The following is an 11,074-nucleotide window of genomic DNA, read 5'->3' on the forward strand; positions in this document are numbered from 1 at the left end:
TGAGCAGTTCATGTTATAGACAGAAGCATGTTGCATGGCAGACCAATCTGAACTCATCTCTCGGCATGTCTAGCCCACCCATGGCCTTTTTCCGTGGCTAAACCAACTAGGCTCGTAATATAACAATTGTATTCATATTTATAGATGCCATACAAGTTTTTTATTAAGGTATATGAAAGTTCACATGTTCCAGAAGGTATTTCTGCCTCTCCTGTGAGGTAGGGATTCGCGACACGTGACTTGTTTCAGGAATCTAGGCGTATGACAGTGTCAACTTGTGGCAATGACATAGTGAAGTTTGAAATGTAATTGTCATTTGATTCTCTTCTTCCTGCTCCTCTTTCCCCTTTATCCCATTTTCTCTCATTCCCTCTCCTTCCATGTCTTCCTCTCTCCAGCATACCAGTATAAGCTGGCGGTAGAGCGATATGAGTGGAATAAGCTGCAAAGCGTCAAGTCCATCGTCCCCATGATACACCTCTCCTGGAACATGGCCAGGAACATCAAAGTGTCCGACAGCAAGCTCTTCCAGATGATCAAGTGAGTCACATGCGCACTCACACACGTCATTCGTTCCCTCTCTCGCTCACAGACTCACTCACTCTCTCACCACACACACAGCTCACCCCTGTACGCGTCTGTCTGTCTCTGCTAGGTACTGTCTGCTGCGGACATTGAAGCAGTGTCAGATGCTGCGGGAGCTGCTGCAGGCGGCAGGCAAGGAGCTGGTGTGGCATGGCAGGACCAGGGACGAGCCCGCACATTATTGCAGCATCTGCGAGGTACACACACTAGGGATGTGACAGAGACAATTTTTCTTTAATTTAAAACTGCAACAATAAAAAAAAAATTGGTTTTCCGTTAGAACGTTTAATTAAAATTCCACGTCAATTCGTATTGTGTGGTATGACCTCTCTGGGGCAATGAAGTTCTACCGCAGTCATACAGTAGGCGCCATCTGGAATCTGCTTCAGGCAGCTGTAATGTTGTCCCGAAAGCAACCTTTAATTCATATTGACTCTAGTGTTCTTTCCATTTGTTATTTTGATTTAACCTTTTATTTAACCAGGCAAGTCAATTAAGAACACATTTTTATTCATAGCGACTATCTGGCAAGGAGCAAAAAGCCTCTTGTATGAGCATTAGCGACTCACAAAAAAAAAGAAACCTAGCCAAGTAATCACATTTCTTCTCCTTACATTCTATTTTCTCTCCGTTACGTGTCTCACTCAATTTCTATCCGACCGCTCCATCTAAACACGCGTGCTGCACACCCAGACTCCCATTGTTGCATTAGGTAGGCCTATTTGTAAAATGTTTTCCCTTTGTGATGATGATCGGGAGCTGTTAGTGGTAGTTTTGTGATAACTGCACTGTGATTTAAACATTTTTTGGAGAAAAAAATTATTTGGTTAGTGATTTAACATTTCAACCTTTAAACGTTCACATACACACATGTGAACGCGCGCACACCTACCTCCTTTCACAATCTCACCTCTCCCTCCATCTGCAGGTGGAGGTGTTTGACCTGCTGTTTGTAACCAGTGAGAGCAACAGCAGGAAGACATACGTGGTGCACTGTCAGGACTGTGCCCGTAGGGGGAGCTCTAACCTGGACAACTTTGTGGTGCTGGAGCAGTACAAGATGGACGACCTCACACAGGTCTACGACCAGTTCACACTCGTAAGTCAGCAAAGACACTAGTGATTTTATGATGACCAATAGGCTAATGACCACGTCAGATAAATAGTTTACACCAGTGTTTCCATTAGCTGGTAATTGCTGACTCTTGGCTCATTAAAATATATAGAAGCAGACAAATAAAAACTGCTGGATAAATTGTCCAGCAGAAAATATCCTGATAAATACATGTCCTAAAATCATATTGGCTATGCATGAAGGTTTGTTCAGGTTGTCTTTCAATCGCATTGTTTCTCTACTCTGCTTCTACTCTACCTGTCTTGAGATCTCACTAGCAAATTTGCAACATTATATCAATTCTGGGTCCGGCCCACAAAGTTTCCCTTGCCATTGAGTCTGACAGGCATGTAGAGGGGAAGTGTTCGGGTATTATGACATTTTTCTACATTAATCTCCCTAAAAGTCCACTAAGGAGGAGTATTTAATGTTGCTTCTCTCTTCCTCTAATCTAATACCTGGTCGAGTGGTGTGCTTAGAAATGCTGAAACAGTGCAAATCAAACTAGCTAACTAGCTACTGTACCAAGGATGGAGGCATAAACAAATGGAAAAATAAATGGACATAAACACCATATTGACAAGCCAGAGGGACCGAGGAAGATGTGCATTGTGCAAGGAGCCAACATTCACTTAGGCTATCATTCCTCCTTGCATAATTACTGCAGTCACTGCCATATGGTATCATTGAAGAGAAGACTCACTCTTAAAATGTGATAGTATTGAAAGTAGTAAGTCTACACACTTGTGAGTCAGAATTTACATTATTTCAAGTAAGAGTATATGATCATGCACACTTTGTAAAAGTGTACTAGTTCACTAGTAAGGCTTTAGGAGTTTAACTGTTTACATAGCCAAAATTAATCTCGTCCTTCTCTCTCCCTCCACAGGCCGCTCCTCTGCCTTCCTCCTCTTGACGGTAACATTCTGTTGTTCTGAGGACAATAAGAATCCTCCCTGGACTCCCGAAACCTACCAGAATACCCTTTTCTGATATTCAGGAAGTAAGCCAGCAGTCCTCCACTGCTCTCTGTAGCTATCCCACAAGGCAGCTGTGTGAAAAGCTGTGTGTCTATGCAACCTGCCCATAGCAGAGGTGTCCTCCTCCTAGAGGACTGGAGGGGGAGGGCATTGCTCCTGCCAGCTACTGCCACCAGACTGTTCCAATGCTGCCTGGCTCAGCTGTAACTTCTCTAGAAAAACACACAAAAATGGACAAAAAATAGTGACTGGCGACTTTTTTGTATATATTATGTTATAACTGGCAACAACGTCACACAGACTACTGACTTGCAGAATTGTTCCTTTTTTAATTCTGTTTGTGGGCTGATATACACCTTCTCTAAGTTTGTTTCCCTTGAGATGAGTCCTAGCATAGCTGGTCTTTTGTATGTTAGATAGATACTACTTTGGGCAAGAAAATAATAAGAAAACAACATTTTGTAATGTGAAGAGTTAGATTTTTTTTTTTTTTTTTTACAGCTTTTATTATTATTTTGGAACCATAATAATGTTTTTGGTTCTGTAGGTAAAGAAAGGAATAAAATGAGAGATAAAAACAGCCAAGTCACCAAGAGAAATGAGTTGCACATAGACTTTTAAGGAATAAACTTTAATTTGTGATTTTCATTTTATTTCTAATCTTGTTGTAAATTGACCTTATTTATAAAATGCATATTTATTGCTTGAGAATCTTTGTTGGAATGCTGTCATTTTTTTCTTCAGAGTTCCTGCCATTAAATTTGAAGGAGTCGTGTCATTTTATACACGGCCCCTCCTGTTTTCTAAATGAATAAAATTGCTTTAGCAAAGCATTGTGCAGAGACCCTCCTTGACATGCTTTTATTGTTTGAAAGATGTTTTATGCGTCATTTAACAGAAGTTCTTTATTTACATGTGGAACTTCTCATGTTTCTTCTTTACATGTTCATCTCTCCTATGATGCACAGAGCTGCTGTGACCGGTTCACTACCTGACAGTAGCTGAGGTCTAAAGCAGGTAAGCAGCAGGCAAGCACTACACTACAGCCAAGCACTACAAGCTGCTAAGTACTACAGACTTCACATACACTGCCCGTGCAGAACCACCACCCCCTTTGTGTGCGTAGTCAATTCAGCTCAGTGCATAGTCATTCCAGCACACAACACTCCACAGAGTCCCTTTGTCAGTCTAATATCAAAGCTCTGCAGTCCCACCAACTGTCTGGATCACAGTTCATATGTGCACTCTGGGCACCTGTGGACTTAACATTGTCTATGGCTGTAGCAGGGTAGTATGGGTATTGTAGTCCTGTCAGCTCTCAGTAGTCTTGGTTGTATCTGCACTCTGGGTACCTGTAGGTGTAGCGTGGGTTGCAGGGCCTCATGGGTTTTAGCAGGTCCATCAGAGATCCTACTGCTGCCATGATCCTCCAGTCAGGCTGGCTAGGGTCTGCACAAACACCCAGCAACAGGGGCACGTCTCTTGCCAACCTCCCCGCCTCTGCCTCACCCTCCATGGGTAGCCTGGTTGGCTGGGCCCCCCTCTCTGTGAGCAGCAGTCTGGGCAGGAGTGCTGTGCAGAGCAGAGTGAGGCTCTGGGTAGGGCGGACAGAGCTGCAGGGAGGAGAGCGATGGCAGGGGGATGCACCCTGACCCAGGCAGGAGAAGATGTCCCCGCCAGAGCCTGTTTGGGAGGGAGGGTCTGGGGGGAACCCTGGAAGAGAGAGGGTAAGTGTGACTGTATCCAAATGCTTTGACCCTTACTAAAAACACTGGATAAGTGTAGGTGGTATCAAATGTTATTAGTCACATGCAGATGTAGACTAAAGCCTTGTTCACACTGCAGGACTTAATGCTCAAATAAGTTTTGTTTTTCAAACCTGTCGGTTCAGACTGCAGGATGAAGAACAAATTATATCAGATATGCCAAAAATTGGATTTGAGTCTCTTCAAACTGCCAATATGAACATGGCTTAACAGTGAAATGTTACCCTATGGGACCTTTTCCAACAACGCAGAGTTAAAGAAGGTGCAAAATAAAATGTTTTAGATGAGGAGAGTGTCGGAGTGCAGCTCAATATTAGGAAAGTGTTCCTAATGTTTGGTATACTCCGTGTATATGTTTTAATACATATACTGTATAATTTATCTGCATCCATTTCCTAGTATGTAATATCAACAAACAAGGTTTGCCACTGAGTCCTCTTTTACTGCTGAGATGACAGTCGTTATAGGGATACGTTTACCTAGTCTGTGTGTGGGCCTATTGCCCACGTTATTTCAACCCAATCTTTTATATGATGCCACAGCAAGGATCCTGACCAACACCAAGATAACTGACATCATTAAATGTCCCCACTGAGCTTCTGTATATCTGATACAGTGGAATATATCGTCTTTGTTTCATAAAGAAAGGAACTTCACTACTCTCATTATCAGGGAGCTTTTTTTGTCTGTTGTAGGTAATTACAATTCTGTTACAGCACACAGCATCTCAGTAGAAGAGCTAAAAGAGACGCCATTGCCTCCGATTACTAGCACACAAAAGAAACCTGGGTTGTGTTCAATAGGGAGAAAATGTTTTGAAACGGAGGTTCTACCTAAACTTGTACGATAAGAGCACTGTTGTTTGTGACCCCAATATAATGATTTGCAGAACAGGGAAAAAAAGGAAGTGTGTTAATTGACCGTTTCTAAAAAGAGGAACAGGGTAAAACATATCCTTCCTGTATCAGCTACATCTGGCTGGTAATGATTAACCTTGATAGTACAGTGATGTTTCTGGAAAACTCCCTCTGCTTGTGTGTTGGCTAACCCCCCCCCCCCCCCCTTTACGCTACTGTTACTCTCAGTTCATCATATATGCATAGTCACTTTAACAATATCTACATGTACATACTACCTCAATCAGCCTGACTAACCGGTGTCTGTATGTAGCCTCGCTACTTTTATAGCCTCGCTACTGTTTTTCACTGTTGTTTATTTCTTTAGTTACCTATTGTTCACCTAATACCTTTTTTGCACTATTGGTTAGAGCCTGTAAGTAAGCATTTCACTGTAAGGTCTACCTGTTGTATTCGGCACACGTGACAAATAAACTTTGATTTGATTTGTTTATCTGCAGTGGATCAGACAGACATGCTTGTGTAAGCCACACAATAAGCTCATAACAATAGATACTTTTAAGGAATATTCAAATGAATATTTATTCTGATCACATCTGACTATTTCGGACTCTCCCAGCTATGAACATATACTGTATTTTCACTGTTATGGATGAGGTGAGCCCAACCCCATGTAAAAGAGCTTTGAGTTCTTTGGGAAAGTGAAACCCCTTGTCGTCGTCATCAACACAATCCTCATCATCCACATCCATATTTTCGGAGTCCCCCATCCTCTGATAACGACAGAGCCAGTACCCATTTGTTCCACTCACCCTGCTCCAGGTCAATGACCCCTATGCTGCTGGCATCTGTGATGAACACTCGCTGGTCATCCAGCAGGCCGAACATATCCTCCTCTAGCCTGGTGTAGTAGAGCAGGAAACCCAGACTGTTGTGGCCCAGGCCCTGGGTGATCTGGAGTAGCTGGTAGGCCACATCCACCCTCTGGATGAACTCCCTGGAGGAACCATAAAGGCCCCACAGAGGCCTGGAGCTTGCCCACACCATCAGCCTGCCACACGAGCCCTGGTAGCGGGGGAATGGCCAGCCCTCGGTGCCTGGGAACATCTGGTGATGAGGAGGGGAACATGGTGAGCAAACCGAGGGCTGGGTTGTTTGTTTTGGTTACACCTACAGGGGGAACTGTTCCTTCTGTTCTCAGACACAGTCATCTGAGGTCTTTGCTGCTTTTATTGTGTATCAGAATCTCCATGGTCTGTGTATTTATAGGATACCAATAGCTATAACCTTTCTATTGTCAGTATTGTTCAAGTAAAGCTATATACAGTAACTGGTGAACCAACAACCTTGATTACATCAATCATCCAAATCCGTCCAAAGCCATTACAGAACGATGTCCACAAGTTTCCTGGTTTTGCACTTAGAATGCTAGAGTGAACTTATGCCTGCACTCAAGGGCTGGTTTCCTGGAAACAGATTATTCCTAGTTCTTGCAAAAATAAACACTTTCAATGGAGAATCTACATTTTAACATGCTTTTTAGTCCTAGGATTTATCTGTGTCAGGGAAACTGGCTGTGAGTATCTATGTATGTCTCTGGACCACCTGCAGTATGAGAGGCTGTTGATTGACAGCTAGCGTGTAGAGCAGCCGTAGTTTGTCTCTCTCTGAGAAGTGCTTCATCTGAACACTGCCCACGTCCACCACCTCAGCATAGCGGCGCACAACGCGGTCCAGCAGTCTCTGGGAGGGACAGCGCAGCAGGGGAGGTGCCAAACCCTGGATGGGGTACAGCCAAGGTTTCAGGAGGGTGCCACGTTACCGAATATTGAAGTTTACTCACCTGTTTGCACATCTGTACCCATCCACACCTCTACCTGTTAACATCTATTCACACCCCTACCAGTCCCTAAGTCATTTACAGTATACACTTATACACTTGGTATACACCAAAAGTATGTGGACATCGTCGAATGCTCGTCGAACATCTCATTCCAAAATAATGGGCATTAATATGGAGTTGGTCCCCCCCTTTGCTGCTATAACAGCCTCAACTCTTCTTGGAAGGCTTTCCACGTTGTTTCCACAATGTTGGAACATTGCTGCGGGGACGTGCTTCCATTCAGCCACAAGAGCATTAGAGAGGTTGGGCACTGATGATGGGCGATTAGACACGGCTCGCAGTCGGCATTCCAATTCATCCCAAAGGTGTTCGATGGGGTTGAGGTCAGGGCTCTGTGCAGGCCAGTCAAGTTCTTCCACACTGAACTCGACAAACCATTTCTGTATGGGCCTTGCTTTGTGCACGGGGGCATTGTCATGCTAATACAGGAAAGGGCCTTCTCCAAACTGCTGCCATAAATTTGGAAGCACAGAATCGTCTAGAATGTCATTGTATGCTGTGCGTTAATATTTCCTTTCACTGGAACTAAGGGGCCTAGCCCGAACCATGAAAAACAGCCCCAGACCATTATTCCTCCTCCACCAAACTTTACAGTCAGCACTAGACATTGGGTCAGGTAGCGTTCTCCTGGCATCGGCCAAACCCGGATTCATCCGTCACACTGCCAGATTGTGAGGTGTGATTCATCACTCCAGAGACCGCGTTTCCAATGAGTCCAATGGCTTTACACCACTCCAGCCAACGCTTAGTATTACGCATGAGGATCTTAGGCTTGTGTGCGGCTGCTTGGCCTTGGAAACCCATTTCATGCTCCCGACTAAAAGTTATTGTGCTGATGTTGAGGCAGTTTGGAACTCAAGGACAGCACGGTCCCGTTCTGTGAGCTTGTGTGGCCTACCGCTTCGCGGCTGAGCCATTGTTGCTCGTAGACGATCCACATCACAATAACAGCACTTAGTTGAAATTTGACAAACAGACTTGTTGGACAGGTGGCATCCTATGATGGTTCCACGTTGAAAGTCACGGAGCTCTTCAGAAAGCCATTCTACTGCCAATGTTTGTCTATGGAGATAGCATGGCGGTGTGCTCGATTTTATACACCTGTCACCAAAAATAGCCAAATCCACTAATTTGAAGGGGTGTCCACATACTTTTGTATATATAGTGTACATATCTATATTTATATTGCTCTACCTATGCGTACCTTCACAATATGGGGCAGCAAAAGATGTGATTGGTTCAAGCTCTGGAATCTGGGTGTGACCCTGAGGACGGCCTCGATGCTGCAGGGACCCTGCCGTCCCACCGAGCTACAGATTGAACGGTCGGAGGACGAGTGCAGACGGGGGGAGGAGAGGAACGACAAGACCACAGGACGCCAGCTTAATGAATCATCTGTAAGGTTCCCCGGGAAACTCTGCTTCTCAGCCAATGGGAGTGTGGTATCGGGGGACATCCACCAATCAAACCTGGAGCGGGGAGATGAGGGGGTGATTCAAGCTGCGGTGGGGAAGCTACTCAAGACAATTGAGATGCACCCAAAGTATACTTTGAAACACTGTATGTTCGAGGAAAAGCAGTGTGTAGAATGTAACCAAACCTTGAGTTGGCCACTTGAACAGTTGCCGATATGGTGGCTTGTCATAAGAATAAGGTAAAAAATCATAATCAGAAAACAAATGTATTACCCTGATATTTTCTATGTTTGTCTTGTTAGTCTATGTTAGTCTTGGATCACAGTTGAGGCTCAGTTGATCTTTCCTGGCCATTGCACGGCATCCGTTGGAAACAATGGAAGTTGAACCATTTTCTCTGGCAGATGGCAGAAGTTTGACAGGTGACTTGGGACATTGCGTGCCGTGTGTTTTGGGTGTATCAACATTAACTACTGTATGTGGAAAATGTTTTGTCATAATATTCCTTACGACGTTACACTCAGGGACTCTTGCCACACATTACTGTAACATTGAAGTGTGTTAGGAATATACAGTACTACGTGCACAGGAAATATGTTTGTGTGTGATTTCCCCCAGAATCATGACCACCGGTGTTGATTGACAACCATTCAGCTGGGACAGCAGGTCATTACAGATGTCTATGTCATAACACCGTCAATTCACTAAGACTGTGACATTCATACATGCAATCCCTTGTGTTCTGAGCTCACTGTAAAGGGACTTACAAGTATTTCATAGTTGAGAGGCGAGAGCAAAATCAGCACTATTGTACCCAGCTATTGATTCTTAGTAAGACAGACAGACATACCTACCTTATCTGGTCCTTCAAGAGCTTCTTGCAGATGGTTGTCCCCACGCAGGCATTACACTTGTCCAGCCCCAGGAAGGCTCTCTGCAGGCTGAGGGCTTTCTTCTGGGGAGCAGGGGGAGTACCAGCAGCCTCCACTACTGTTGGAGCCCAACACACACATAGCAGCCAACTCAACACACACACTGTCAACCTCACAAAACCCACGGCCCTCGGATCACATCGCTTTAGGGGCATGATGGGAATGAATGGAGAGAAGGACCACGCACTGCACGCACACCCTCACGTATCACACGTATCACAAATACGTTCACACATGCATAGACATACTGACACACACTCACACTGATACGTTCTCAGACAGAAACGTAATACAAACAACTCAGTTTTGGCCTCGTCAGTCTTTTCTTTCTCTCTCCTTGCTCTCTCTCTGTCTCGATCTATGTCCCTCTCTTTTTCTCTCTTTCTTTCTCTCCGACCCACCCTGAATAGCAGCACCTCAACAGGAAACACATGGAGGATGCAGATAGCCCTGTTGCCGTGGATGCGCTTCCTCCAACCTTGGCCACAACCCTGAGCTAGCCTGTAACACGTGACCCCTAACCCCACCCATACCACTCTTACCTCCATAATGTTGGCAGTCCAAACCTGACACCCGGAGGCCTTGTAGCCTCACTCACCTAAGTGGGTGAGATGCCCTGAGTGTTAACAATGACCAAGATAGTACAAGCAGATCTGGGACCAGCCTAGAAATCCAGTGGTCCAGAGGCTTCTACTGCATAGCGCTCACAGAGGTAAACCATTACAATTCCTTATTATGCATGGCCGACAGTCCTATCTGTTTTACACAATCTATTTCTATCTAAAAATTCTATAGTTTTGCAGCCCAGGTTCCCTTAGGTCCACGTTGTTGTATTGCTGTACTTGTAGATGTTGGATATTAAAATGAACCTTTAGTTAAGTATGAACGTCCTGGGCTTAGTTGTAGTCTGCAGAACCAATGCATAACCAGAAGGTGTCACTCTAGCTAAGCTTAAGAGAGGTCGCCCAATGGTGAGTCTGATGTGGTGACACCCACCCACAGACACACCCACACACACACCCACCGCCCATTCAAGAAAGCACAGATCCTTAGTTCAAAGCAGTTATTAAATGCTGAAGGTGTATTCCAAGTGTGTTACTCACAAAGTGACTCAGCTGGTGTGCGTTCCATTCCACTTTGTTTTAAATCGTATATCCCGTGAGTCACACACACTTCGGCACATAACACACATGTCAATGTTTTGGGAGAGGAAATGGGATATACAGGGGGGTAGCATTATATTTCTGAGCTCAAGTACAGATGTAAGATCTTCATTTGATCAGTCCCTTGTTGCTGAAATTTTTGTTGTGAAGCAGAAAATGCAATCTTGTAGTGTATTCAAGGATTTAAAAAACTTGTAATTTCCAGAGTTGATTTGCCGATACAAAAAAAAATGGATCAACCCCTACAAAAAATGCCCCTTAATTATAATTCACATTTCCTGTTGCTGCAGGATTATTTTCCTGCTGTAGTAAACTGGCTCAAATTAAGATCCCAAATCTCTATTTACACCAGCCCAGAT

General features: G+C 44.4%; 2 protein-coding genes across 8 annotated transcripts in view; one reads left to right on the plus strand and one right to left on the minus strand.

Moving 5' to 3' along the window:
* kdm6a (lysine (K)-specific demethylase 6A) overlaps positions 1-3,523 on the plus strand; it is an 89,725-nt gene extending 86,202 nt beyond the window's left edge. For all 6 annotated transcript variants that reach the window (XM_036958693.1, XM_036958694.1, XM_036958695.1 and 3 more), the window contains 4 exons: positions 399-540; positions 656-782; positions 1,514-1,684; positions 2,589-3,523. In XM_036958693.1, coding sequence (XP_036814588.1) covers positions 399-540; positions 656-782; positions 1,514-1,684; positions 2,589-2,615 — 467 coding nt within the window. In that variant the 3' untranslated portion in view covers positions 2,616-3,523. The remainder of the gene's footprint in view (positions 1-398; positions 541-655; positions 783-1,513; positions 1,685-2,588) is intronic.
* dipk2b (divergent protein kinase domain 2B) lies at positions 3,292-9,983 on the minus strand. Of its 2 annotated transcripts, none has more exons than XM_021578880.2 (5): positions 9,475-9,983; positions 8,410-8,674; positions 6,908-7,081; positions 6,115-6,409; positions 3,292-4,392 (listed from the first exon to the last, which is right to left on the minus strand). In XM_021578880.2, exons 1-5 carry the CDS (start codon positions 9,705-9,707, stop codon positions 3,998-4,000), a joined length of 1,362 nt encoding a protein of 453 aa, XP_021434555.2. In that variant the 5' UTR covers positions 9,708-9,983; the 3' UTR covers positions 3,292-3,997. The 2 variants fall into 2 exon arrangements, with proteins under 2 accessions (XP_021434555.2, XP_036814594.1); XM_036958699.1 differs by lacking the exon at positions 9,475-9,983 and adding an exon at positions 8,806-9,467.
* Positions 9,984-11,074: the final 1,091 nt, after the last annotated feature.

Source organism: Oncorhynchus mykiss, chromosome 22 (genome assembly GCF_013265735.2).
Source record: "Oncorhynchus mykiss isolate Arlee chromosome 22, USDA_OmykA_1.1, whole genome shotgun sequence".
In the NCBI taxonomy this organism is placed as follows: domain Eukaryota; kingdom Metazoa; phylum Chordata; class Actinopteri; order Salmoniformes; family Salmonidae; genus Oncorhynchus; species Oncorhynchus mykiss.

Bases quoted from the DNA above. Each gene is read 5' to 3' on its own strand.
- dipk2b (XM_021578880.2), bottom strand. From the start codon at position 9,707: ATGCCCCTAAAGCGATGTGATCCGAGGGCCGTGGGTTTTGTGAGGTTG. The intron at 7,082-8,409 runs GTACGCATAGGT...TACCCCATCCAG, and splicing joins TGCTGCCCCATATTGTGAAG to GGTTTGGCACCTCCCCTGCT. The intron at 6,410-6,907 runs GTGGTCCAGAGA...CCTCATCACCAG, and splicing joins AACAGCCTCTCATACTGCAG to ATGTTCCCAGGCACCGAGGG.